Source organism: Alosa sapidissima, chromosome 21, assembly GCF_018492685.1.
Source record: "Alosa sapidissima isolate fAloSap1 chromosome 21, fAloSap1.pri, whole genome shotgun sequence".
Classification (NCBI taxonomy): domain Eukaryota; kingdom Metazoa; phylum Chordata; class Actinopteri; order Clupeiformes; family Clupeidae; genus Alosa; species Alosa sapidissima.
Window position 1 is genome coordinate 12,566,445 of NC_055977.1, and position 24,523 is coordinate 12,590,967.

General features: G+C 41.6%; 3 protein-coding genes across 7 annotated transcripts in view; 1 reads left to right on the top strand and 2 right to left on the bottom strand.

Moving 5' to 3' along the window:
• Positions 1–43: 43 nt before the first annotated feature.
• cart4 (cocaine- and amphetamine-regulated transcript 4) lies at positions 44–1,303 on the top strand. The gene is made up of 3 exons (XM_042076917.1): positions 44–357; positions 629–709; positions 979–1,303. The coding sequence occupies exons 1-3, from the start codon at positions 217–219 to the stop codon at positions 1,084–1,086; spliced, it is 330 nt and encodes a 109-aa protein (XP_041932851.1). The 5' UTR covers positions 44–216; the 3' UTR covers positions 1,087–1,303.
• A 3,173-nt stretch (positions 1,304–4,476) lies between these two features.
• jtb (jumping translocation breakpoint) lies at positions 4,477–8,673 on the bottom strand. 3 transcript variants are annotated; one of them, XR_006026097.1, is made up of 7 exons: positions 8,503–8,673; positions 7,563–7,751; positions 7,443–7,486; positions 7,220–7,305; positions 6,876–6,955; positions 4,811–6,741; positions 4,477–4,724 (listed from the first exon to the last, which is right to left on the bottom strand). XR_006026097.1 is itself a non-coding variant. In XM_042076390.1 (6 exons), exons 2-6 carry the CDS (start codon positions 7,649–7,651, stop codon positions 6,585–6,587), a joined length of 453 nt encoding a protein of 150 aa, XP_041932324.1. In that variant the 5' UTR covers positions 7,652–7,751; positions 8,503–8,673; the 3' UTR covers positions 4,477–6,584. The 3 variants fall into 3 exon arrangements, 2 of the variants coding, with proteins under 2 accessions (XP_041932324.1, XP_041932323.1); XM_042076390.1 differs by having other exon boundaries at positions 4,477–6,741; positions 6,876–6,952; XM_042076389.1 differs by having other exon boundaries at positions 4,477–6,741.
• Positions 8,674–9,219: 546 nt separating this feature from the next.
• LOC121695497 (potassium voltage-gated channel subfamily KQT member 4) overlaps positions 9,220–24,523 on the bottom strand; it is a 71,782-nt gene continuing 56,478 nt past the window's right edge. For 2 of the 3 annotated variants that reach the window (XM_042076386.1, XM_042076388.1), the window contains 3 exons: positions 15,251–15,382; positions 14,805–14,943; positions 9,220–13,415 (listed from right to left, as the gene is read on the bottom strand). In XM_042076386.1, the coding sequence (XP_041932320.1) occupies positions 13,212–13,415; positions 14,805–14,943; positions 15,251–15,382 (475 nt within the window). In that variant the 3' untranslated portion in view covers positions 9,220–13,211. Of the gene's footprint in view, positions 13,416–13,916; positions 14,558–14,804; positions 14,944–15,250; positions 15,383–24,523 lie in introns of those variants that run through there. The other variant, XM_042076387.1, reaches the window with a different exon arrangement.

The following is a 24,523-nucleotide window of genomic DNA, read 5'->3' on the forward strand; positions in this document are numbered from 1 at the left end:
TTCGCGTTAACGGAGGAGCATCTCGGGTCTTGCACTGTATAAATAGGGAAAGTTTCCCAGCAACACGGCGAGTTGCAACGCAGAAGTACAGAGGAGCTGAGGTACAAGAACAAGAAAGAGGAAAAGCCACAAGCCATCAAACAATTGGAAAGAAATTATCCGGTACTGCACTTTAGTCTAATTCGTCACGCGTCTACGTCTGCAAGCATCGATACCATGGACAGCGCCAGAGTAGTAGTGTACATTGGGGTCTGCCTATCGGTCCTCAGCACTGTTTGCAAAAGTGAAATGTCACCTGAAAACCGAATCTCTGCACAAGATGAGCAGTACCAATTGGGCTACGTAACCAGGGACTTGGTAAGAACACCTGTTACTTCCTTATTTCTAAAACGCGGCGCTAATGTTTTCGTGTTTAAACTCACTGAAATGTGCATTCCTTGTTTACTTAATTTCATAATATAAATGAAATCTGAGGCAATTATGATGCATTAGGTATGCATTGCTAACAAATCAAAATGCTGAACATGCACAATGATGCACAACTTTTCAGTGCTAATGTCTTAACATATGAAGTCACGTTTGAACTTGGAATGGAATCATCAATGTGATTATTTTCCTCTCCACTCAGGCTGAAGCACTTGAAGGGCTTTTGGAGGGAGAACAAGACAACAGAATATCGCTGGAGAAAAAAGCGAGTGTCATCCCCCGGGTATGGAAGTGGTTTTAATATCATTCATAATATTTGTGTATGAATATGTTTGCAAGTCTAAGTTCAAACTTGTTAATTGTTCTTTGGCAATGTTCCTTCGGGTAGCAGGTTGTTTACAGTCAGAATTACCTCTACAAACAACAACGTCTCTAAAAGTTCAAAGCGTTATTGTCAGAAACTGTAAATTATATGGCCATATATGTGTGTGCGGTGTGAGCATATAACCTCATCTGTGTTGGTCTCAAGATAACTTTGTTTCATTTCTGCAGTGTGATGTGGGTGAGCGTTGTGCTATGAAGCACGGGCCCCGAATCGGACGTCTTTGCGACTGCATGAGAGGCACCGCGTGCAACACCTTCTTTCTTCGTTGCTATTGAACTGTACTTGGCCATTGCTGTCATTGTGTGATTGTGAAACATTCTATGAGACCAGGTTCGAAGATAAGCTTTCAGTTTGTTAACTGTTATATTCGTGAATCTATTTGCATGTGTTATTTTCTGTGAAACATTGCCTGGAATCGGTAAACAATGATTATATGGATTTATTTTATTTAATAAAAATGTAAACGAACTTAAAAAATCCTGTCTTTTTTGACTCAATAAACGATAATTCAATACATTTTACATTTAGTGAAATTATTAGACTTGGAATAGATTTCTTTGATCTTAGATGGGGACGAGTGGCTTTTAGGCTATGTCTTGGCTATGTCTATGTAAACGGCAGGGAGTTGTCAGGAGTTTCGTGGTAATGCCAAATATTCTTTATTTACTGGTAATGCTTTTGCAATACGCAATGTATTCATTGGCAGTGCTGCGGAATGCGACCGTGAGCATTTACACAGTAGTAAGCATTAGTGGCTGGTCTATCCACGCAACAGTACAGGCCTATGTTCGCTTTTTTCTTGATGAGATCTTCTTGTCCGAAATCAATCACTGTAACAAATAATTGGGACAGGGGTCGTAATCTTCATGAGAGATGAATTTCTCATTATGTATGGACCATGGGATATCAGGATGCATTACAAATGTGTAAATGAGAAACTTAAGGAGGATATTTGGCTCATGCTCAGTGAGGAGGTATAGCCTACTGACCTTTCAGGTGCATGCCCTCGTAGCTTCCATTAAATTCCTTGCATGTCAGAAAAACATCTTGCACATGGAGTAGCTAGAACATTTTAATATATTTTCAAAATATGATATCATATATCAAAGACGTCTTCCAGGGTGTTTTTGTCTTAGTTCAACGGTCAAGTTGACCTGACGTTACTATTCAAAGCGGCTTAGCGAAGCGGAAATGATCATTAGACTACTGCACGTCATCAAGGATTAGGGTATGTCTAAATCTAAAGACGACCAGGACTATTGCACGAAATAGAAAACAGTTGCACTGATAGGCTATGGATAAAAAGTCTAGCTAAAATTCAGTCGTTAGAACATACCTATTGATTAGTTCAGCACCTTGGAGAGCAACCGACAATCGCCAATTCCGAAAAAAGTAGGATTTTTGTGCCTCTGCTCTACCACGAAACAAACTTCCAAGTCCACGCACCGGAGGCTATGTCTAAACTCACATTACTGTCATTGTCCTTGTCATTAGTTTTTTATATGAACTCACAACTTTCCGAGGTAGAGGCAAGAATGTCAGACGATATGATGGTTCAAAAACCACACCTTAGCAAGCCACAGGCATATGAGCATCTGGTGAGTAAAACGTAGCCTTATAGCCAAGCCAATGCAGCCTACATTAACAGCATACGTGTTCCAGTTGTAAGTCATGTGGTCGTTATATAAGCCTAGGCTACTTCTTATATCTAACATAGCCTACATCTATTAACTATTCTAAATAAGATAATTAATGGATATTTGGCACCATATCATGAAATATTCTGCTTCAAGCTATAGCATAGCTTGTTGACATTGTCAAGAATCGAAATTGAGTCAGAAAAGTAATTGTTGACACAAGAAAACTGCCATTTTAATCAAGAATTTAGCCTATCTGACATGACCTTAGCCTGGAATAGACCAATTGGCAGGAAGCTTGTGTCTGAAATAGAGATCATTCCTTTGCTCGACGTAGGACCTATCAAGCATGTAGTTTGGAATATGATTTGGACGCTGCACCTAAAACAAAACGTTACACAATTCAGTTCTCTAATGAAAGGGGTCACTAGATTTTGGAGATGTTTATGGGCGAGCAGGTTGATGACAGGACATTGTCTGAGTCCGTCATCATTTCATTCAGGTATTCTATTTCAGGATGAAAATCCTAGCCAAGGTCGGAAATTTCATCCAGGACCCTTCAACCAACTTGAGAACAAGTTTAACCGTCTCCCGGGTGTTTGCACGAGAATACGTCGACGAAGGATACGAATTCTGGTAAGGTGTGCTCTAGCATTGGACACTTCATGAGTGTTCAGCTGTAGATTATTATCAGTTGTTTTGTCTGCAAAGTCATTATTTTGAGTTGGGGCGACACCTAGTGGTAATCTCGATAGCTCTACGTGTCCTGCCGTTACCACATTAATAGGAACTTTTAATTGCCTTTCAGTGCAACGTGGAAAAATACTGCTCTGTGAAGCATGACAACAAACATGGTCAAATATGCCCATGTCCACGAGGATCGAGGTGTGGCCAATTCTTCTTGAAGAGCCTATGATCTTGTTTCAAACCACACATGGACACACCAGTATTTTAGTATTGCCTGCCATGTTTGTGTTGCTATAAACAAAGCTATAAAATAAAAACATAAACAAGTAGTCAGAATATTCAGTTTTCATAAAACGTGTAGTAATACACTGTTTACCTGCAGATGGCACTCCATAGCAAGGGGAACATGGCATGGTGCACTCAGTCTGGCATTTACATCTGTTTGTATGGTGGTGTTGCTTACTTCTGCTTGAGCTACAGTCTTCAAAGTGAGAAGGCTCAATAAAACTTTCATACTGTTTGTCTGTGTTTGAAAGTGGTCTAAAGTGGGAGACAGTTGGAGAAGGAAAGAGCTTTCTTCTATTTTTGCCAAATGTAACCTCAGCAGCAGACTTCTAGAAATTATTAAAATAGTATATTTAAAAATAATTTAAATATACTATTGTGTGAGAGTGACAACCTTCGGTGTTGTGCTTGAGATTTTGAGCTGAGTGAAAACTACAACACCTCAAGCAGTTAAAGGGACACCAGGCAAGCCTGATGCTTTTTCTCTACGAAACTCCCCCTCGCTCGGTCTGAAGCCCTTTTCCTTTTCTTTGCATCTTCCGTCAAGGGTTCACTGCTTCTTCGCCGGCTCTGCCATTATACACACGTTTGCAACAATCGCTAGCGTTTCGTTAGCCTGTCTTTGTGCTGTGGATGCAGGATGTAAACTGATCCTGCTTCGGTCGGCAGGTACGATACACTGAACTTGCAAACGGGATATTCTTCCTACAGGCAGTAGGGGCGGGCGAGAGTCTTCATTCGCCCTGTAATGAGTCATTTAACCATATACCGACTTACGAAGATGAGTAACGAACACGAAAACGTTGCCAGGTGTCCCTTTAAACATATAAGAAGTCTAAAACAGATGCCAAAGCACTTGGATGATACTCATGATAAGGCGAGGGAGTTTCAATGCAAGAGCACTCAGACACTATTCTATGCTTTGTCCTGTTTCAGTCAAAAGTAAAGGATAATGATAAATGATATTCTGATCCAGCACATTACTTTGTGGACTGCTTTGGGATGGTCAAACCCATCATGTGTTTGTCACTGAAACATAGGTATGGTACAGCAGAGTGTTTTCCCATTTTCTTTTATTACAGCATAGAGCCAGTCTGCTGCAGGCAATAGGAAACATATGTTACATCTGATAAAAATACAGTATTTACAGTAATGTGGGGGAATTAATCAGTAAAATTGTTAGTCAAATACAGTTTTGGAGTATATCATGTCATCTACCCCCCCCCCCCCCCCAACACACACACACACACACACACATCCATCCATCCATCCCTCCCTCACACACACACACACACACACACACCCTCCCATGTCATCTAGTTCCCTTCTTATTCTTAGCTGTGAATAAAACAATAGTTTCAGGTGGAATAAAAGTGATGCACTCCCACACACACACAACCACACACACACACACACTCTCTTGCTCACACACGTATGCATGCTCAACCTTCCTGCATGCATGCTCTCCCAGTCTACAGATCAGAAATAATTCAAGGTTAATTAATGTGGAACAAATTGAGACATCAGCCCTCACAATCATTACTAGCAAATTAGGAACTGTTGTAGTTGGACCTCTAAGCTTGAACTGCATTGCCCCATTAAGTAAAGTGACAGGAAATTTGAAATCAAAGACAACCCTTTCTCAAAACAAAAAAAACAACAACAACCCTGTGCGTAACAAATACCAGGATACACACAAAAATTTTTAAATATTAGAAGACATGAAGAGTTAGCTCATGTGTGCGGAAATATGAAGGCTTATTTTAGGCTGATTACACCTGGATGTTGGGTTTGTCGTCATGTTCTATGATCTGAGTCATGGCGCCTGGCAGAATCCCCCCCGCCTCCCCCCCACTGTCATTTACGGGATGTTATTTCACCCTCTGGCAAAGTCACCTCCGCTACAGACGAGAAGATGACAACGTTTAAGTCAGTTAATTTACAGAGATTAATTAAAACAGTCTACCCTAAGGCTGGTACAAGAGAATAAAAATAAAATGCCCCCATGATATTCAGAATGCTTAAAAATACCGTTTTTAAGTATTATGGGAAAAAGACTACTTTTATCACAGAGTCAACTGCATGCAGAAATAATCCAATTCATGAATATCAAAACAATTATCAAATGAGGACGATAATACTGTCTACCTTTCAATCAGGATTGTGGTTGCCGCACCTAGTCCAAAACTCTGGTGAAGGTGTTTAAGAACAGCACAGAGATTCACCGTAAATAGCATAAATATTAGAGACATCGTCCATCCATCATCCACAAGTCCACAAACAAGTGATGTCAGGTTGGAGCTAATGCTACCATGCCTTAAGGCTACATGTATGCTACTTAAGATGAATCACACTACAAGCGCAAGACTACAAAAATCACACACACACAAGATGCCAGAATAAAAATAAGGCTAATCTGGAGAGGTGAGCAACACTTTTCACATGAAATGTCTTGCAGGACTCTTATTCGTACTTATTACACTTTATAGTGTTTTAACCTAACTTGTATTTTAAAATTTTAAATGATCTTTAAGACCCCCGGCAGTTCACATAATCCAAAATACTGTCTCCGCTCTGAGCACTTCCAATATGCCTACTGTGCTTTGAAAAGTCCAAGGTACTGGTTGCTTGTAGTTAGAGGTCCATTTCTTTCACAATGATCTCAGTGGCTCACATTCATGAGTAAATAAAAGTCCCCTTAATTAACTTCAGTGTCCTCAATGTTAACTCCTTCCCATGGTTTTTGCAAACTCACTGCACCAATAACATCTCTAAATAATGAGGTCAAACCACCGGTTGAGCACAGATTGCATAAAACATCAAAGGGGTTTGCTGTTTGTTTTGATATGTCTTGATATGTCCAGAAACCTGGACGGTGAATAACAAGCTGCTGACCATTGGAGAGTTTCTTTGTCTGGTCTGACCCGAGTTCAGTTCTGATGCAATCAAAGATCATTCAAGTCAAAATCATGCTCAATATGAGCCTGTGGCCAGAACAGCGGAGTCAGTTCAGGTCAGACAAGCCAGCTTCTTGTTTGGGCGGGCGAGCTTGGCCTCTTGTGTCTCAATCTCATTGAATTATTCAGCATAGTATGGCTCTGGAAAGTGGGTTCCCCTGTTGGACCAAGGCAGGAGGATGTGACCCCACGGCTCCTGTCCAGGTGCTAGATGGACTCTATCTGCCGGCGGACCTTCTCTGACGCCAAGCGGTCCAAAGACCGTTGCCTGGCAACCACCACAAGAGCAAAGAGAACAGTGAGGCCCAACATGGCTCCTTCAAACTTCCAGAAGAGATGCTCCTCCAAAAGGGTGGAACGACAGCTGAAACGAAGGAGACCGGATGAGATTTATTTTCTTTATTTCAATCCAATAACAATCCAGGTTGGTATACAGGCTGTGTGCTTAATAGGGTATCTATTGTGTAACACTGTCTTTGTGTTGTTGTGTACACTCACCTCTTATGGACTTCTTTGCTGGTCTTGGTACAATTGATCCGCTCCACGTATCCGGTCAGACTGCACTCGGGCAATGTCTTCTGAGGGGGTAAGAGAGAAGACACAGATTACACAGCTAGCAAACAACCTATATCTCTCAGCAGGATACCACAGGTGAGTCTGTGTACACACTGACATAATGTCAAGATAAAGTTGTAAACTGACCTTTGAACTAGCAGCTATGTTTCAGTGGCACAGTGTGCCATGAAATAAAATAAATGGACTTGTCTGAGTATGATTATCTTAATATTATAAGAGGTGAGCAATATAAAGGGTGGAGGTAAAAAGATTTATGGCTTTCTCACCGTCTGAAATGCATTGCATTGGGAACACTCTGTGGCCACCACAAATTCTTCTATCTGCCAACAAGGAGTAGTGATGGGCCTGGTCACTGCAAAAAAAAAAAAAAAAAAAAAAATAAAAAAGTCACTACATGACTTGATGTTACTTTTGGATAATGAGCAAGGTATTCCAGTAACACAGTAACAAGGCTTTCCATTAAGACAATTAATGTTTCACAAGCCTCACCTGGTGGTTTTTCATCCTTTGAGAGGATGGAAGCCCCAAACACCCTATCGAGAAACTTGCATTAGAGAGATTCTGTCCACAAAGTTCTTGAAATAAACTATTCATCATGACGTTTCTTACCTGAGAGACACAAGCCCCCAGAAAAGTGCGTGGAGGACCAGAATCCTGGGCCTACAACATGTCGTCGGGATCCGACAGTCGCTCTCCATGATCCCGCAACAATTCCTTGCCAGAGGCGCCACGTCTGGGCTTTAGTCTGACATAACTACGACTCTGAGATGTTTCGTTGAAAGAGATACGCAATTTCACCTGGAAGTAACAAAAATAAACATTGCCATTAACCCCTTCCGACACCTTGTAAACACATGAGTTCACTCGTGGGTAAACGCTCATGTTGCCATCCAATGCCGAACAAGTGACTTGACAAGATTCAACGGCGACCCACGTTAAATTTTAGATTAAATCTTCAGATTGTCGACATGGACTCCCTGAATTAATTTAACTGGCCTTTCCATTTATGTCAGGGCTAACGTCATTGTTGATGGGTACGCGTGAGTCACCCGTAAAGTTAGCCAGGGACTTATGAACAGAGTTCACTCTACCTAGCAGTTTAGCAGATGATGCTGCCGTGCTTGTCGTTGCCAACGCACCAGCAGAGACATACAATACAGACCATTACCCAACTAGCAAGAAAACAACCGCCAACAGATCAACCGTGTCTAACGTTAACTGTTACGGTTAACGTTACGGTTATTGAAATGAACAAATCGCCGAAAGCTGTGGAGGCTTTGTGACTTTCAAACTAACGTCAACGTTACCAAGCGAATAAAACCATCGACGACACGGACCGTCTAGATCACCAATAATTACCATAGATTATTTATTACATGGTACAATATAGGTTTAACAACTTTATAAGTACCATACCGGTCTGCTAGTTCATCGCAACGATGTAACGTTAGTGATCCGGCATTAGCTAATTATGCTAGCTGACTAGAAGCTAGATAGGAGAGATAAAGTTCACTTCGTCAGAGTGCCGATTCCCAGCAAACCAACTCACCAGTGTCCGTTATGGTCGATGACACATGAATTTTCAGCGAAACTGCCCTTGAAATGTATTGTCCACACATCCACAATATGTCCGAAGCCGCTTCACCTCTGTCACAACAGATAACTTACTGAATTTATTTAACAGTATCGCAACAACACATAAGGGTGGTTGCCATTTTGAATTTTGTCTTGACGCGTCATCGGCCAAGACGTGTGTAGGAAAACACCGAAAAAAAACCTAAAATAAAACAGTGCCCCCTGGAGGTCTCCATATGTTATTAACGAGAACGATTTGCCATATAGTCAATAATTAAAGGAACCATATGTAAGATTGTGGGCAAAACTGGTACTGCAATCACTTTCAAATTACTGTAGACTGGTTTATCCACTCCCCCTCCCCCCTGACTCGAGATGCCAACCCGGATGCTGAAACACTACTGACTTTGTGATTAGTAGATAGGTGGAGGGTGGCGCATCAGGCCAAAACACAACATGACATGACAAAACACAACATCAACATCAGTTGAGGGCTACAACTTCACTTTTTAAATGACAATATCCTGGCTGGACTACTGTTGTCAGTGATATAAGTATTTGAAATTAACATGATTTCTTAATGTCGAGTGACATTTCAGGGCCATTTTATGATTAATTGAAATACATTTTTTACATATGGTTCCTTTAAAAATAGCTTGTTTAATAAAGAACTAGTCATGCATCAGTAGCATCCATTTGAGAAAAAAACTTTATTGAAACAAATAAAGTAAGTTAGTAATGTGAGTGGCTTTTGCTCTCAATGTAGAAGGAAACAGCTAGTCTTGAACTGAACATCCTCATCAGGAAAACTCTGAAAAGCTATGGTCAGCATTCATTTTAACAATTTATGAAAGAGCATCATGAAAGACTTCTTCATTTAGTGTGCATTTTATTGCTTTACAATTGTACAATGTCCATACACTGCATAAGTACTTCAGAGAAAGGGAATTAGGTTGGAATGTCATCAGAGGACTGGGTGAGAGTAATGTCCGTGAAAACAGAGGATGGATTTTTAAAGGGATGGGGGGGGGGGGGGGGGGCATGCAAAGGACCATGCACACTGCATTCAAGTATCAAAAACAGTGTCTCGTCCAGTGTGGTTTGTCTCTATTCTAATATGCCCAACTTTTGGCTTGCTTGTCTCATAGAAAAGAAGTTGTGCGCAAAACAAGGCAATTATGCAGCATGCTCAACATGGCCCATCACATGCCTAGACATGGTAACCAATGCAGCTACAGCCATGCCCTCGTGTCCTCCCCAGCACATTAATAAGATCTACTCTAGTATGCATGGCAGCAGGACAGACGTATGGGGAGGTTCTATATTTGAAGCATTTTAAAGGGCAATTTTGACTGGGTAAGAGGTCAAAGTGAAGAGTAAAAATAACAGTGTGGCTAGTGTGGCCATTACTGTCTGGAAAGCACTGTTGAGCTTTAAGATGAATACTTTTTTTTAGTCTCACAGGAATCGTTGTGACTCTTGTCCTACATGCTTCAGCTTTATCATAATTGTGCTAAGTAATCAAAAAGAAATAGATATATCCGAAAGGCACAGATTCATTCAGTATGCGACCCTTGGAAGCACCCATGTGATGGAGGTTGTGATTGACTCTCCAGTGAGAATCTAAGGCAAGCTTGCTTGCCAAAAGTACCTGTTCAGCATGTGTCAATGAAAAAACAATTTACACAACCACTATGGACCCACTCTTAAGGGATGTATGGCCTGGACTGCAATAAAACAGGTTGAGATGGTCTGTGGAGAGGACGTCTACATTAACTACATTGTCAGAGTCCTTTTCCAGAAACTACCTGGTGCTGTCTTGGAAACCACTTAGGCACATGAGAAAACTGTTCACACACCAAAATCTTCTAAATTAATCTGGTGAAACTGTTGGGAGGAAATATCTGTGTACTTTGAAAAACAAAAAAAAAGGGCTTTCATTGTCATGACTGGATCAATTTGGTAAAGAGACTGATCAAACTAGACCAGGAAATGCTGGTAAATCTTGAGGTACTGTTCTGGAATACAAGCAGCATGATGTGGAGGCAGAGCATATGTGTAAAATGATTGCATAGCACACATGTTTTCATGCCTCTGTCAGACTACAAACAAATGGTTGAATACCAGGGGAACTGAAACAACAGGGTATATAGTATAATAAATGTTTTTTTATATATTATACGTACATTCATTAACTTTGAGTCTACAATTGTGATAATGAACAGGTTAAATAAAAGCAGTCATGACAATGAATAAGATACTTTGATAGACCAAGATGTGACACAGGCACCTCTGAGGCCTCTTTAAAGGGGTCTTTCTTCCTCAAAACTCAACAGGATGTTTGGCTACAGGATCTCGGCTGTGCCTTGTGAGATCCAAACCACCTCATCCAAGTGAAAAATACATTCATTTAGGATCATTTAGCAAATTAGTTAAGCGAAGTGAACTTGGAGGTATTCCAAAGACTTCACCAGTTTGCCCGTCTGAGCCGAGTGGTGTTGATGGGTCTACAGCCAGGTACTTTTCCACAGATGCATTCTTAGACATTATAAGAAGCATTCATGCACTGAACAGCAATGCAACCCTGACACATCCTTCATTTCCTGTTATTCAAGTCAGTTTTAATGGGTGGCCAAGAATGTAGTTGCCCTTGAGGAAAATATCCTTCTGAGAAGGACAAACAAACATTTCACAACTTATAGGATTTCAGAAAAGTGGTGAAGAAGATAATTAAACTAAGGGGATAATTAAGGAAAGGGGAATAAATAATGTCATTAAGAATGTACAGGATAATTTCACTGTCTCAGTGACTATCTAGGGACATGTTGCACCAAAACCATCTCATTTCAGTCACCCCAGTGTAAACCCCTTGTTGAGTGTCCATGATTATGTACTGATTGGCCATTTCGGTTTGGCTTGAGGAAACATGCAGAGTTGAATGGAGAGGCGGCAAGGCGGTACAAGGTGAGGTCCAGTATGGGTGCCTGAGAGGCTTCTATGTATACTTCTAGCTTTACAGGCTGTATGTGGTCACACATGACAATGGATTCTTGATTCTGTCTGTAAGAAACATGCAATTCAACTCCATTATAGAAATGGTGATATAGGAATACTGACATATCTTGTTTTTGCAAAGTGGGCTTTCTTGAGAATTGACTGGTTTAGGTTGGTAAGTCGGGAAAGAAACCCAAATCAGTGATGCCTGGCTGCCCTGTCTTCAAGGTCACACCATCACACAGCCAAACTCTCACACTCACAGACACACCCACACACACACACATATACAACGTGTGATACCACATCTGTCTATAAATAAACCTGAGTGTCCTGACTAAAACCCACTTCCACTTTCTTTCTTTCAGGGCGTAGGGATATACAGTAGAACCATGCAGAAGGTCGAGAGGGTGAAGGGAGAGATGACGCGTTGGTGGAATGACTGTCCATGTGTCTCTCGGTGCTCCCAGTATGTGCATGTGACACCAGGCAGCAAGGTCCTTTATTATTAACATTATTATTATTATTATTATCATCATCATTATCACCATTATGATCATTATCATCATGTCTTTTCCAGTCCACAGTAATGCCCAGTACAGAGACACCATCAGCAGTAGAGAGATGAGAGAGGGGGGCCGGGAGGGAGGGCTACATTCAGCTGAGGCTCAGACTTCCACCCATGCAAAGTCTAAAACAACTCGCATCAGCTCCAGGTGAAAACAAACCCCCAACCCCCCCAAAACACGGAACAAACAGATGCCACACAAAAAAGAGTGAGTAGGCCTTGTCCCAAAAAAAGAAAATATATATATTTTCAGACCTCTTCCTAAATAAACGAAACAAAACAACAAACAAACAAACAAATCAAGCACAAAAAAAAAAAAAAAATCCCTTGATTGATCTTGAGGTCTACTGATTCAAAATCAACATCAGCAAGAAATGATATAATCTTCAAATCTTGTATAAAGTAATCTTATTTATATTAAAAAAGGATGTCAAAAGAAGTCGATATACCCACAGTTGGTTGTAGTTTAAAAATAGACCGGTGAGGGAAGGGGGTGGGGGTGAGTGAGTGACTGAGTGTCTCCTGAGAGAGAGGGAAGTAGAGTGCGTAGGTCCTTGTTTAGCCTTTCGGAGAGCAGTTTTCTTTTGGCATGCCACTGCTCTGCCACTGCCCTCTAGTGGAGACAGTCTGAAATGTTTTTTAAAGGGTTCAGCTCTCATCCACAGTGGAGGCCACTGAAGAGAGGACTATGTCAGAGAGAAAGGGAGAGACAGAGAGGTAGAGAGAGAAAGAGAGAGAGAATGAGTTATGATTTAAAGGGGAATTGGCAATTTTTCTATATAAGGAAACGGAAAGTACGCAATAAAAATGAGTAGAGGAAAGTCTAAAGAGTAGACGTATAGAGGATGGAGTGAAGTAGATAGATAGTGGTGGAAGTAGAGAGAGGTGGAAATAGATAGATAGAGCTGGAACAAGATAGATAGAGATGGAAGGCTTCAGATCTGGAGGTAGACAAGGGATTCTGAAGGCTGCCGTTGACTCAGAGTGTGTAGATATGGTGTAGAGGTGAGCATTCTCATTTTGCTTGGTTCCATGTTTTCCTTTTGAAGCTTGCAGTCTGCGTGGGAATCCGTCTACTTGCAGTGGTGCGGGTCAGTATCTCCACGGCTCTCCGCTCCACTCTAGTCCAAGTTCCCGCTGTCGGAGTGGGCGATGTTGAGCGTGTTGGCAGAGGGGAAGAGCTCGCGCTGGTCGGTGGGGCTGTGGTAGTCTGAGGTGAGGTCTGGCTCCAGCAGGGAAGACAGGGTGAAGTGGGACGAGCCCTTCTTCAGGCACTGTGAGTAGAAGTTCAGCAGCAGGTCCAGCTTGTTCTCAATGGACTGAACCTGAAAAGCAACACCCACAGAACACATACTGAATACACTGATGCCATACTAGCATACATCAATGATCATACTAGTGCTGCTGTATTGTTAAACAATATTATGTAAGATAATATTATGTTGAATGACCAGACTCAGTACATAACATAATAAAGACAGTACTATAATTTTTCCAACTGCAAATACCAATTTCAGCATGTTTTGGCATCAGACTACAGCCACGTTGACAATAGCTGAATTTCAAAAGGCACTCAATGAAACAGACCACAGCATTCAGAGGAGCACAAAAGTAAAGCTGCATCCTTTTGCTTGTCATTGCTGCTCAGCTGACTAAGGGATAATTAGTGTGGATACCTGGAACACCCCCAAACCACAGCACTCTCTCTCTCTCTTTTTTTTTCTCTCCCTCTCTCTCTCTCTCCCCCTCCCTCTCCCTCTTTCTCTCTCTCTCCCCTGTGGCCTGGCCCACAACACACAAACAATGTGGCATCTGATGGGAATCAGTGTTAGCAAAAATACATGTTACTGGTTCAGGATGGTAATTTAAAACTGTCGATAAAAAAAGATCCCTCCATCTTGTTTTTTGCATAGAGAACATGCACAGTTAATGTTTGAGATAAACAATTGGCAGTGATTCAAAGCAAAAAAATGTATAATAATAATAATTATTGAAAAGGCCTATTTACTGACTATTCAGCTAAATGTAAACATATACGGATATGAAACGGCCAGAGGTGCTGACTGCACAACAAAGATGTCTTAAAGCTGTCCTTCTGGCCTCTTGTGTAACTGACAAAGGTTTTGATTACAGAGGCTATGATAAGCGCTATGGTAAGACAAATCCTCTACGCCAAGAAGACAATGAGCTTTCTGAAACATGACCCTCTTCTGGCATCATAGCAGCCATCTCTCAGGACAGCAGCAGACATGGACACGCACTCAGCAAACACATTTAAAATCAGTCTCATGGACGTGGGCCAAGACCAATAGCATCTTCTGCTTGTTTCCGGTCCATTATGAGCACTGAGCATCACAATGATAAAACAGGCACACTCTGAGCGGTCCAGTTAGCCAGTGTGTTGGCTGGTTGACACAAACATGTCGACATGGAGAAACAGCCAGGAATTAGATGGGCCATTCACAGCCTGTGAGATAGGAATTTGTACTAGTTTAAAAAACACTGATCTCTTCGCTTACATTTTAACTCTGTAGTTCACTCCAATCATGTCAAAAATGTAAAAATATTATCTTTAAACAGACCAAAAGTCCTCATTTGAAAGTAGAAACACTCCCTTATAATGATGACATTACGTGTTAATATAATGTTGTAAGTGTAAAACAGATTGGTGGGATCAGTAGCAGAGCATATCTGACTGGTGGAAGTTCCTTTACCTGTTTCTCCACTTTAACTACACGTCCCATCATGCTCAGCTCATCCATTTGATCCAGTTCTGGTGGTGTCTTCTCCCCCTTTTCAATGCGGACCTTCTTATCTGTCTGGACACCCCCACGGCCAATGATTTGATCCACCCTTTTCAAGACACACATAAAATCATACACGGGATGAGCCTTCTGGAAAGACTTTATTTTTAAGTAGACAACTTCATTCAACAGGAAAGTGATCTATCACCACATGTGAAACGTCCATGTATAAAAAATAAATAAATCATCTGCTGATGTAGCAATACAGAAAGCTACTATTATCAGCCAGAAAAACACTACCCTACCGCATATGAGTCAATCCAATACAAACATGTGTGAGTATTACTACGTGTGTGTGTGTGTGTGTGTGTGTGTGTGTGTGTGTGTGTGTGTGTGTGTGCCCAACATTGCCTCACCTGGTCTGTAAGCTTTTGATTCTGCCCAGCATGTCCAGGTGTCCGGCTGAGTACTGCTCAATCACATCCTTCACATCATACGGTCGTAGAGTCTCCTTAAACTTCCTCTTGGCCACCAAGAATTTCAGGATCCTATAGACACCACACACACACACACACACACACACACACACACACAAACACATTTACTCATACACATAGACAGAGGGACACACAAAAATGCAGACGAGCACAAAAACACACACACACACACACACACTCTCACACACACACACATACACACTCACACACACACACACACACACACACACACACACACGCACGCACCTCCGCTCCTCTCTGGAGTGATAAAGTGAGGCGCGAGGCAAACAAAGGCAAAGTGCCGTGAAACGAGCCGGCTGATAAACACGCCTAACGAGATTAATTACTGAGGGAGACCTTATCACTCGCACAATACACACACTCATAAACAGCCAGCGTGTCATAGTGGGGGTGGAGGGCTGAGTGTGTGTGAGTGTGTGAGTGTGTGTGTGTGTGTGTGTGTGTGTTGGGAGGAGGGTGGATGTGGGGGTGGTGAGGGTCGCCTTACAGTCAGCTATTTCAGCCCACATTTATTCTGGCACACACACACACACACACACACACACACACACACGCTGCCATAAAATGGTGTGTGAGACACCGAACCACAATGCACCATGGCCTTTTAAAGGCCAGAGTGGTTACATCTTCAAATGACTCTGAGGTATCTGTGTGTCCTCCTGTGGCTCCTCTTTCCTCTCTTTTCCTCTCTCTCCTCCCTTCTTCTCTCCTCTTGGCCTCTCTCTCTCTACCTTTTCATCTTCTGTGGTCTTCTCTTCCGTTCCTCTAGTCTACGTATAATACATATAAATGATGTACAACAATCAATCTGGTAAGATGGGATGGGAGCACCTTGATGAGGGTGATGAGTACCTTGATTGTTCCCTTCTTGTAAGTCGCTTTGAATAAAAGTGTCAGCTAAATGGCTAAATGTAAACATCAAACTAGCTATTTAAAGGTGCTCTAAGCGATGCTGGGTAACGTCACTTCTGTTGACTTTCAAACTAAACAGAGAGCTAGCTTGCTACTTCCTCCCCTTCCCTCCCATGCTGCTCCCGTACAATTGAAACTCTCCTAAACGTGCATCTCGTCTGTGATTTCCTGGAACAGTTTGCTATGTTTTTATGGGCTAGGTTTGCCCAGGTTGTTTTTGTTGCCGTATTTTGGAGCCTGGGCTGTCTACAGAGATCAAATTTGTTTACAGTGTATTCAGGATACAGACAGCTAGCAGTTGGTTAGGTGATGTTTGCAGTAAGTGACATAAAGGGCTCTATCTTGCACACCAGCGCAATTGACTTTGTATAGACCCTTTCAACAATAAAAACAAAAACAATGCTTGAACGTTCTATTTGGTTCCCAATCTACTTCGTCTGCATTAAGATAACATATGGAATGTTAAAAAGGAAGTCTTGTGGGGCCAACTATGATGCTGATAATGGAACTCTCTTGAAAGGGTCCATACTCACACTTTTGTCTTTCCTACTGTGCAGTCAGCGCATATTGGAATTTTCCCTCCACAGGTACATGTGCGCCCAGGGGGGAAGTTTCAGCGAAAAGAGGGGGCGTGTTCCGGCGCAAACTGTCCCTGTTGATATTTTGCAGTTTCAGAAAACAATTCCGCCACAGACCAGGAACCTCCTGGTCTAAAGTCAGTGGCGCAAATTCAGATGCTATTTTAAGGCCACAGGCCTGCATTAATGAATGCTATGCACACCGATCTACAGACACCCTGTGCACAGATGGAAACATTCAAAGCCTTGATCATATTTGTCCGTTTCCTATTAATTTGGACAACTTTATACAGCCCTATAAAGGCTAAAGTTACCTTTAGTTTTGTTCCAATTTACCGTTGTGTTTGGCTTTAAACATCGTGCGCGCTTTAACATCAGCCTATAAGCATTATTCCAGCTGCGCTAAGGTTTTGACAAGCACCACAATTTTGCCTACCTTGTTGTAGCCCATCTGAAATAACTCCAAACTTTGCTATGTTCCCTCCATCCTTTTGTTGTTTTATATCCATGATGGCCTTGAAGTCTTGAGTTTGTGAATTCGCTTAAATAAGCTTATTATGTGCTGTTAACCAGCAACCATAGACAGTAAAAGAAAGCAGCAAGTAGCCTTGGCTACAATTTCTGTAGTTGCTGCGTCCATTCATTGTTATTCTCTCTCCTGCTCAAACAAAAGTTGTGAGTGCATTAAGTTGATGATAACATGCTTACAAACTCTACTTTACATAAAATATTGTAAATAGCCTACTGTCATGCAGTTAATGGGATACTGTGCAGAGTTGGAAAGTTAGGTCAACTTAGAAACTGTTTCTCGTTGTTGAGTTGCCTGTTGGTAAGGTACAGCCGTAGCTTACACTTGCAGAAGTGCTTGCTTGGGTGCCTGTGTTGCACAATGCACTTTGCTCCTCTCATCTATACGACGCGGTTCCCATTTCTCCAAACCATACATAATGACAAGGACAAATATTGCTACACGAGGGAAATCAGTGTGGTGTCCGAAAAATAGGTATAAATCTAAAAATAGGCGAACACATTTCCATGAATCACGGATGTGTTGATGACATAAATTAGGAAATATTAGTGGACTTAATGAGACGTGATGTTGAACTGCATGCCGATGCCATTTAACCCAAATGCCCCAGCAGCAGCACGGGAGAGAAGAGCTTATCTGACAGATCTGCATTGTCTATAGTGAGGTAATGTTAGATTACATTGCAAAAATATCACCATGCATTCATAACCTCGTGATTCAGTGAGAGTGATCCCAAAACATCGGAAAGTGACATTTCTGTATTACATTTTGTCAAGAGGAAAAATCAATAGCAAACTGTTCCCAACTGACTATAGCGCTGTGAACCGTTCCTGGCTGCACCTGGCAAATCCACCATCATAATAGCAATTTGCTATGGAACAAGCGTCCCTGTTGTTAAAGGGAATGTGAGATGACGCTCTGGTTGGTTTATTGCACGTTACGCCCAAACCACACCTATGAATAATGTAGCTACTACAGACCACCCCATTTTAGATTTGCATTGGGCGCAACAGTCATTATCCCGCCGGTAAAATAGAAACAGCGCCCAAGACAAGTCAATTGCGCTAAAGTGCAAGATAGAGCCCAAAATGTTTTAGCCTAAAAAACGTGTGGCATCGCTTAGAGCACCTTTAACCTCACAAGGAAAGTGCTGGGAGCAAGGTGAAGTGGCGTGAAGGAATACACTGTATAAACACACTCATACACACACACACTCATACACACACACTCACTCATGCACATAATATTATATATTATATTATATATATATATATATATATATATATATATATATATATATATATATATATATATATATATATATATATATATAATATGAATCCATTAGATGCACACATTACAATCAATTGTGCACCTGTGTTCAGTCCTTTGACCTTTTCCTGTACAGCAGACAAAGTGGAAAAAGTATGAAAATATTGTACTCAAGTAAAAGTACCAATACCTTGATAAAATATTACTCAAGTACAAGTTAAAATACGATCTGAAAATGTACTCAAGTAAAAGTAAAAAGCAGTAGTTTAAAATGTACTTTAAGTAAAAGTTACTTAGTTACTTTTTTGGGGGGGGTGGGTGGGTACCAGAACAACCAGTTTTACCAGAGACTTTCTAATGAGGAGATACAGCACTCAAAAAAATCCTCCATGGTAATGCATGGGGTTAGTTTGTAACGCCAATATAGCAGTTGTCTACACATATCACAACCCTTCAGCGGCAAAACGTTGACATGTGAATACGTTGAGCCAATCAAGTGGTGTGTTGTAAAATACATTGAGCCAATCATGTGGTGTGCTGTGAAGACATCGTGCCAATCATCTGTTGTGATCTCGCTGCTGGAGCAAGATTGGTGTCATGAAGCCTTACGCACACGCATTTCTGCCGAAATAGATGCACGATAAGTGCCCAAAAAGTGTTGCAATATGGCCACCGAGTGGAGCTACTTGCCTGATAAGGATGTTGAGAAATTCATCTATGTGAAAAATCACCTCCTTTAAGTTCTTTAAGTTTGAGCAGTAGTTGATTTTAGTTAGTTGCACTCATCCTTGGGTCGCTTTGCAGTGAACAGTAATCTAACACAACTGAAAAGCCCCTCACAGGCAGCTGAGGCAGGCAGGCCAATGTTGAGTTGCAGAGAGTTTTTTTTATATTTGCAAACGAGCAGAAGGTTCAGCAGATTAAAGGGCATCGAACTAGGGGGGAAAGTGGGAAGTATAGGGCAATGGAGGAGAGGGCCCTTGAAAAGTGGAATACAGGGGGCACAACATTTTCACCAGGCATTAGTAATAACTCAGGTAATCCACACATAAAAAATCCAAACAACTCCATAAGTAGAGTCATGTGTAATGAAGTGGAATAACACAGGGAAAAAGTATTGAACACGCTAAGAAAAAGCACTAAGGCAAGGAAAGGGAAGGAACGAGCTGGAATCTGTAAGTAGTTAGAGAGTAGTTATCCTTTCTATCTGCGCAAATTAATATAAGCTTGGTTAGTAGCGTACATATTAATGGGCTATAAAAAGGTTTTTCATTACCAAGGTGTCACAAACATTTCATGATGGATAAAAGCAAAAAGCTCTCCCAAGACCTTTGCAACCTTATTGTTGCAAAACATATCAATGAAACTGGTTACAGATGCATTTCAAAACTTCAGAATCTTCCAGTAAGCAGCATGGGAACCATTATCTCCAAGTGGAAGAAACATCACTGCATCATCAACCGGCACAGGGCACAGGATCTCCTTGCAATATTTCTGACCAGGGAGTCAGAAGGATAGTCAATTCCAAGAGCCAAGGACCACTCGGAGAAAGCTCCAGAAAGACTTGAAGGCAGCCAATTCAATTAAATTCAATTAAACAGTTCTGGAAGTAATCTGGAACTAAAGATCAGGATTCACAAGAGGGACCCCTGGAATCTGTTTAGAACAACGGATCAAAATCACACCTGATACTGCGACTAATAAGTTTTGTCATACAGGAAATGTCTTGAAGCTGTCTTTACAAACAAAGGCTTTTCCACAAAGTATTCAGCACGTTCAATACTTTTTTCCTGTGTCATTCCACTTTAATCCACAAAACTCTTATATTTGGATTTTTTATATGTGTGTTAATATAATGTGTGGTGAAAATTTCGAATAGACTCACTGGAAGTTTAGGCTAATTACTGAAAAATTAAGCGTTCAATACTTATTTCCACCATATATTTACTTTACCTGAATATTTTAACTTCCAAATTAAATGTAAAAATGAATGTCAGACGAAATGTAAAGTTTGACTGACTGGATTTTGTATACAAAACATAGTGAAAACTGTCTAAGGTCACTCTCACTCTCCCTTGCTAAAGAGCTAAATGGTTTAGTCCGCCTGCACGATTCATAAGGTAGTCTATCTTTTGTTGGTTTTGTTGGCTACTGATGGCTGTGCTTCTGTTACCCCGATGAGATCTGAACTACTGATGGCTCTGCTCCGTCTTCCGATGTCACCAAAATGCTGCTCAGCAGAATTGAGCTGACCCAATTATAATGGTGGAAACCGCCTTCTGTTCTTACATTAAAAAATATGGGTTATTGTGTCTTATATTGTGTAATTTGGGTTTTCCAGTACTTTCCAATATGTTGTAATGTGGGATTTTACTCCTGGTTTCATTCAGGCCATTTCTGAGGAAATTGTCTCTACACAGGCCACATATAGTCTAGCTGGTGTCACTTTTAGTTCCTTTGCTCTGACAGTTAGTCTGCTGACTTACAACAAATACAGCAATATTACAGTTTTTCTCAATTGTTTACACACAAAAACTGGTACTTACTGCAAGACACAATGACCACAGCATGTCATGTGACCCCCTGAACCAATTCTGCTAAACTACAATTCCTCCTTTACACTCAAATTGCAGTTCTAAAACACACTTTTTTCACAACACTACACACAATTCTCTGCATTTGGCACAATTTCCATGAAGAAAATCTCTTGTTTTCACAAGGAACTGCCATTCAAATTCTAAAGTTAATTGCCCTACTATGCACACTGACTCATCACATGGGCAAACACCTGTCACACAGTTTTAAAATGAGCAATCAAAGCGTTAGCATAATGCTTGTGATGTTGATGAGGTAGAAGAGAGGAAGCAGCGTAGTTTTTTTTTATTGTAACTGTATACAGTAAATTCTTCTGTTGTTTTGTATGTAGACCACTGTATGTGCAACTTTATGTTGGTTGGGATGTACACTGTGTACATTGTTTTTGTGGGGAAAAATAAAATATATTTGTTACAGTGTATTTGTGTGTTCTGAGTATAAAAAACAATATTCTCAAATATTTTACAACACACTTATGTATGTACTGTCTGTAGTAAGTTTAACACTGAACAAAAAAAGGCCTAAGTCATTATGATGAATGGAGAAGTGTTTTCCATTCATCATAGTGTTTTACACTGAGCACGTCAGTGTTCAACTGGTTCTTATAAATGTCTATTCATATGATGGATGGTTTGAGAATAAATAACATTGTTTTGAATGTAAAGTTTCATTTTGCAGGAGAATTGAGGGGGTTTGCCCATTGTGTGTGTGTTTTTTTTATTTGTGTGTAGAGTTCTGAGAGTATGAGGCATGCTTTCAGAAAATGTGTGTAACAATCGAGAAAAACACAGATGCTTCTGGAAACAGGGTCCAAATATTGACTCATTGTGAAACTGATCTACTTTGTCCTAAAAGTGTGAGTGCTGTCAGTTACCCTGCCAGGCTCTTGAAAAGGGCACCTGACGTCCACCCAGCTCAGGTGCTGGTGTTTGTGCTCACATCGGCCCCGCCGTGTGATCGCTCACGCTAACAGCTTCTGCCAGATGTTTTTGTGGCCGTGTCGCCTGGCGCTGGAGATGAGCTGAAGGCAGGTCAGGGCTGCTGGCCTCCCCTCCTCTCCCTCTTCCTCTCTTCCTCCCATTCTCTCTCTTTCTCTCTCTGTCCTCCGTCTTATCACTCTCGGATAACTACCATCCACACGTGCTGGCTCGGCAGAAAAACGCGAAACAGCGAAATGTTAGGATCGCAAAACAGCCGCACTCAAACTGTCATCGTCCCCCCCGTTCGTGATTGATCACTCCATAGGAGTGGCCAGGCAACGCGCAGGATAGGGAGAAAGAGGACACGGAGAGGGAGGGGGGACTTTTTACCCTTTTCTTTCACTTGGTCTTCTTCTCTTTTTCTATCTCCCTAAACTGAGGATGGCCTATCTCTGGTAAGCAGATGTAGCTCCTTGCGATGAGCTGCCTTTAGTGTCTGTGCCCTCAGCCTCAGAGGAGAATGGAGATGCTTCAGAGTAGCCTTTAATGTTGTGCGCTCACATCCGTCCGTCATATCCTAAGGAGGTGGAGAGAAGTACCGTAGTTGCTTGCTGAGGCACTGATATATGAACTGACATCAATACTGCACAAAAACAGTCTTTGGTCACAAGGCACAAATTCTGCCTGGGCCAGTGTACTTTCGAGCTAGGCGGTCTGTGAAAGGCCAAAGTATCTTAGTAATAGATGTTCAACATGGATTCTGTGATCAAGATTAATAGTGTCAGAGGGTTCTTCCTGTTCTCAACAGTTCACTTGTTGTCTGGTGCTGAGGGAAGCACCACAGTCGCTTGTACTTCTGCATTGCTGTGGCTAGAATGGGGTGCAGTTTCTTGGCGTCACTGTGGAGAACAGAAAACAACAACAGAAGAGATGTCCACAGCTGTTTGCCAAAGTCACCCGCATCAGGCCCCGAAGAGAACCCAAGTTTCTTGATGAAGTTTCTTGATGACTCTCGAGTTTTGGCTTTTCCGCAGCAAGTTTTTTTTTTGTGTGTGTGTGTGAGTTTTTGTGGGATTTTGCAGCTACCTGCATATTTTCCTGGGGTGGGTCTCAGGTGTAGGTAAGTAAGAGAAAGGCGAGGGAACGAAAGCAAGAGAAAAAGAGAGGGAGGAATGAGAAGTACAGAAGAAATCCCATTTATTTACAACCTCCCGAGGCACTCTGCAAAGCGCTGACTCTTTTCAATAGCCTGTCTCCTTACTGGGAGGGAGTTGGTCTAACCTTTACGTTGTCTGACTCCATATACGTTCCAATGTCAAGGAGCTATAGGAAGCTGTATGAAGCTTCTTCTCATCCCCTCTGCCATGTGGCCCATCTTCACTGCCTCCACTGTCTCGTGTCACCTACAGCTCACTGCCATAAACCCCCCTCGGTTCCCTCTGGGGCAGTTTATTGGTAACTTACTGAACTGGCATGCTGATAAACCAGAACTATAAATAAAATTGATGACGTGTTTGAAGTATGTCTTATATCAAGCATGTGGAAACACCAGGGTAAAACCATTTATTAACTAGACACTGGTCTCTCAGTCCCCCCTATATAGAATATAATTTTTGATGGCACTTCAAACATAAAGATAGAAGTGAACGCTTTCTTAAAGCAGTGTGGATGGGTGGGATTTATTTGCATGTCCTTGCAGTTGGATGGCTACCATAGGTTTCATTTAAGGGGCTAACAGAGTGATTTAAAATCAGAAGACAAATTCAGCAAGAGCCATTCGTCAGTATTTGAATAAACACTCTCTCTCAATAATTTCTGAATGTTTATGTGAGTGTTAAACTCATCTCCTCCTGCTTAGGTGTAGCTGAAAACCTTTAATCACTTCCACAGCCCACCAGGATCACAGCCTGGACCTCGGAGACTGCGTCCACAACACAGCTGTCCAACAACAAACCCACGTCTAGAAAACGTTCATGGACAGAGGAGCAGACATCGAGGTCTGAGGAGAGGTCTGTCTGCGTGGCCGTAAATTAATAATACCATTTGGAAAACCTCTCTCTGCCTTTCCTTTTGGAAAACGAGAAAATAAGTCAAGGGCAAGGGAAACGATGCAACCTCTTATGAATAAATCACACCCTCAATAACGGAGCCAGAAAAAGAAGCATTTTTTTGGAATTCAAAAGAGAAAAAATAAAAAAAAACAAAAGAGGAGGTGCACTTTGTATGTTTTTTCTTGGTGTGTTTTTTTTGCGGGAGTACACACCTCTGCTCATGTCTGCTGGGCTCGAACAGCAAACTCCACACATTTCTGCCATGTCTGGCCTGATAAACGGCGAGCCTCCTTTCAAAGTGAACACTCAGCACT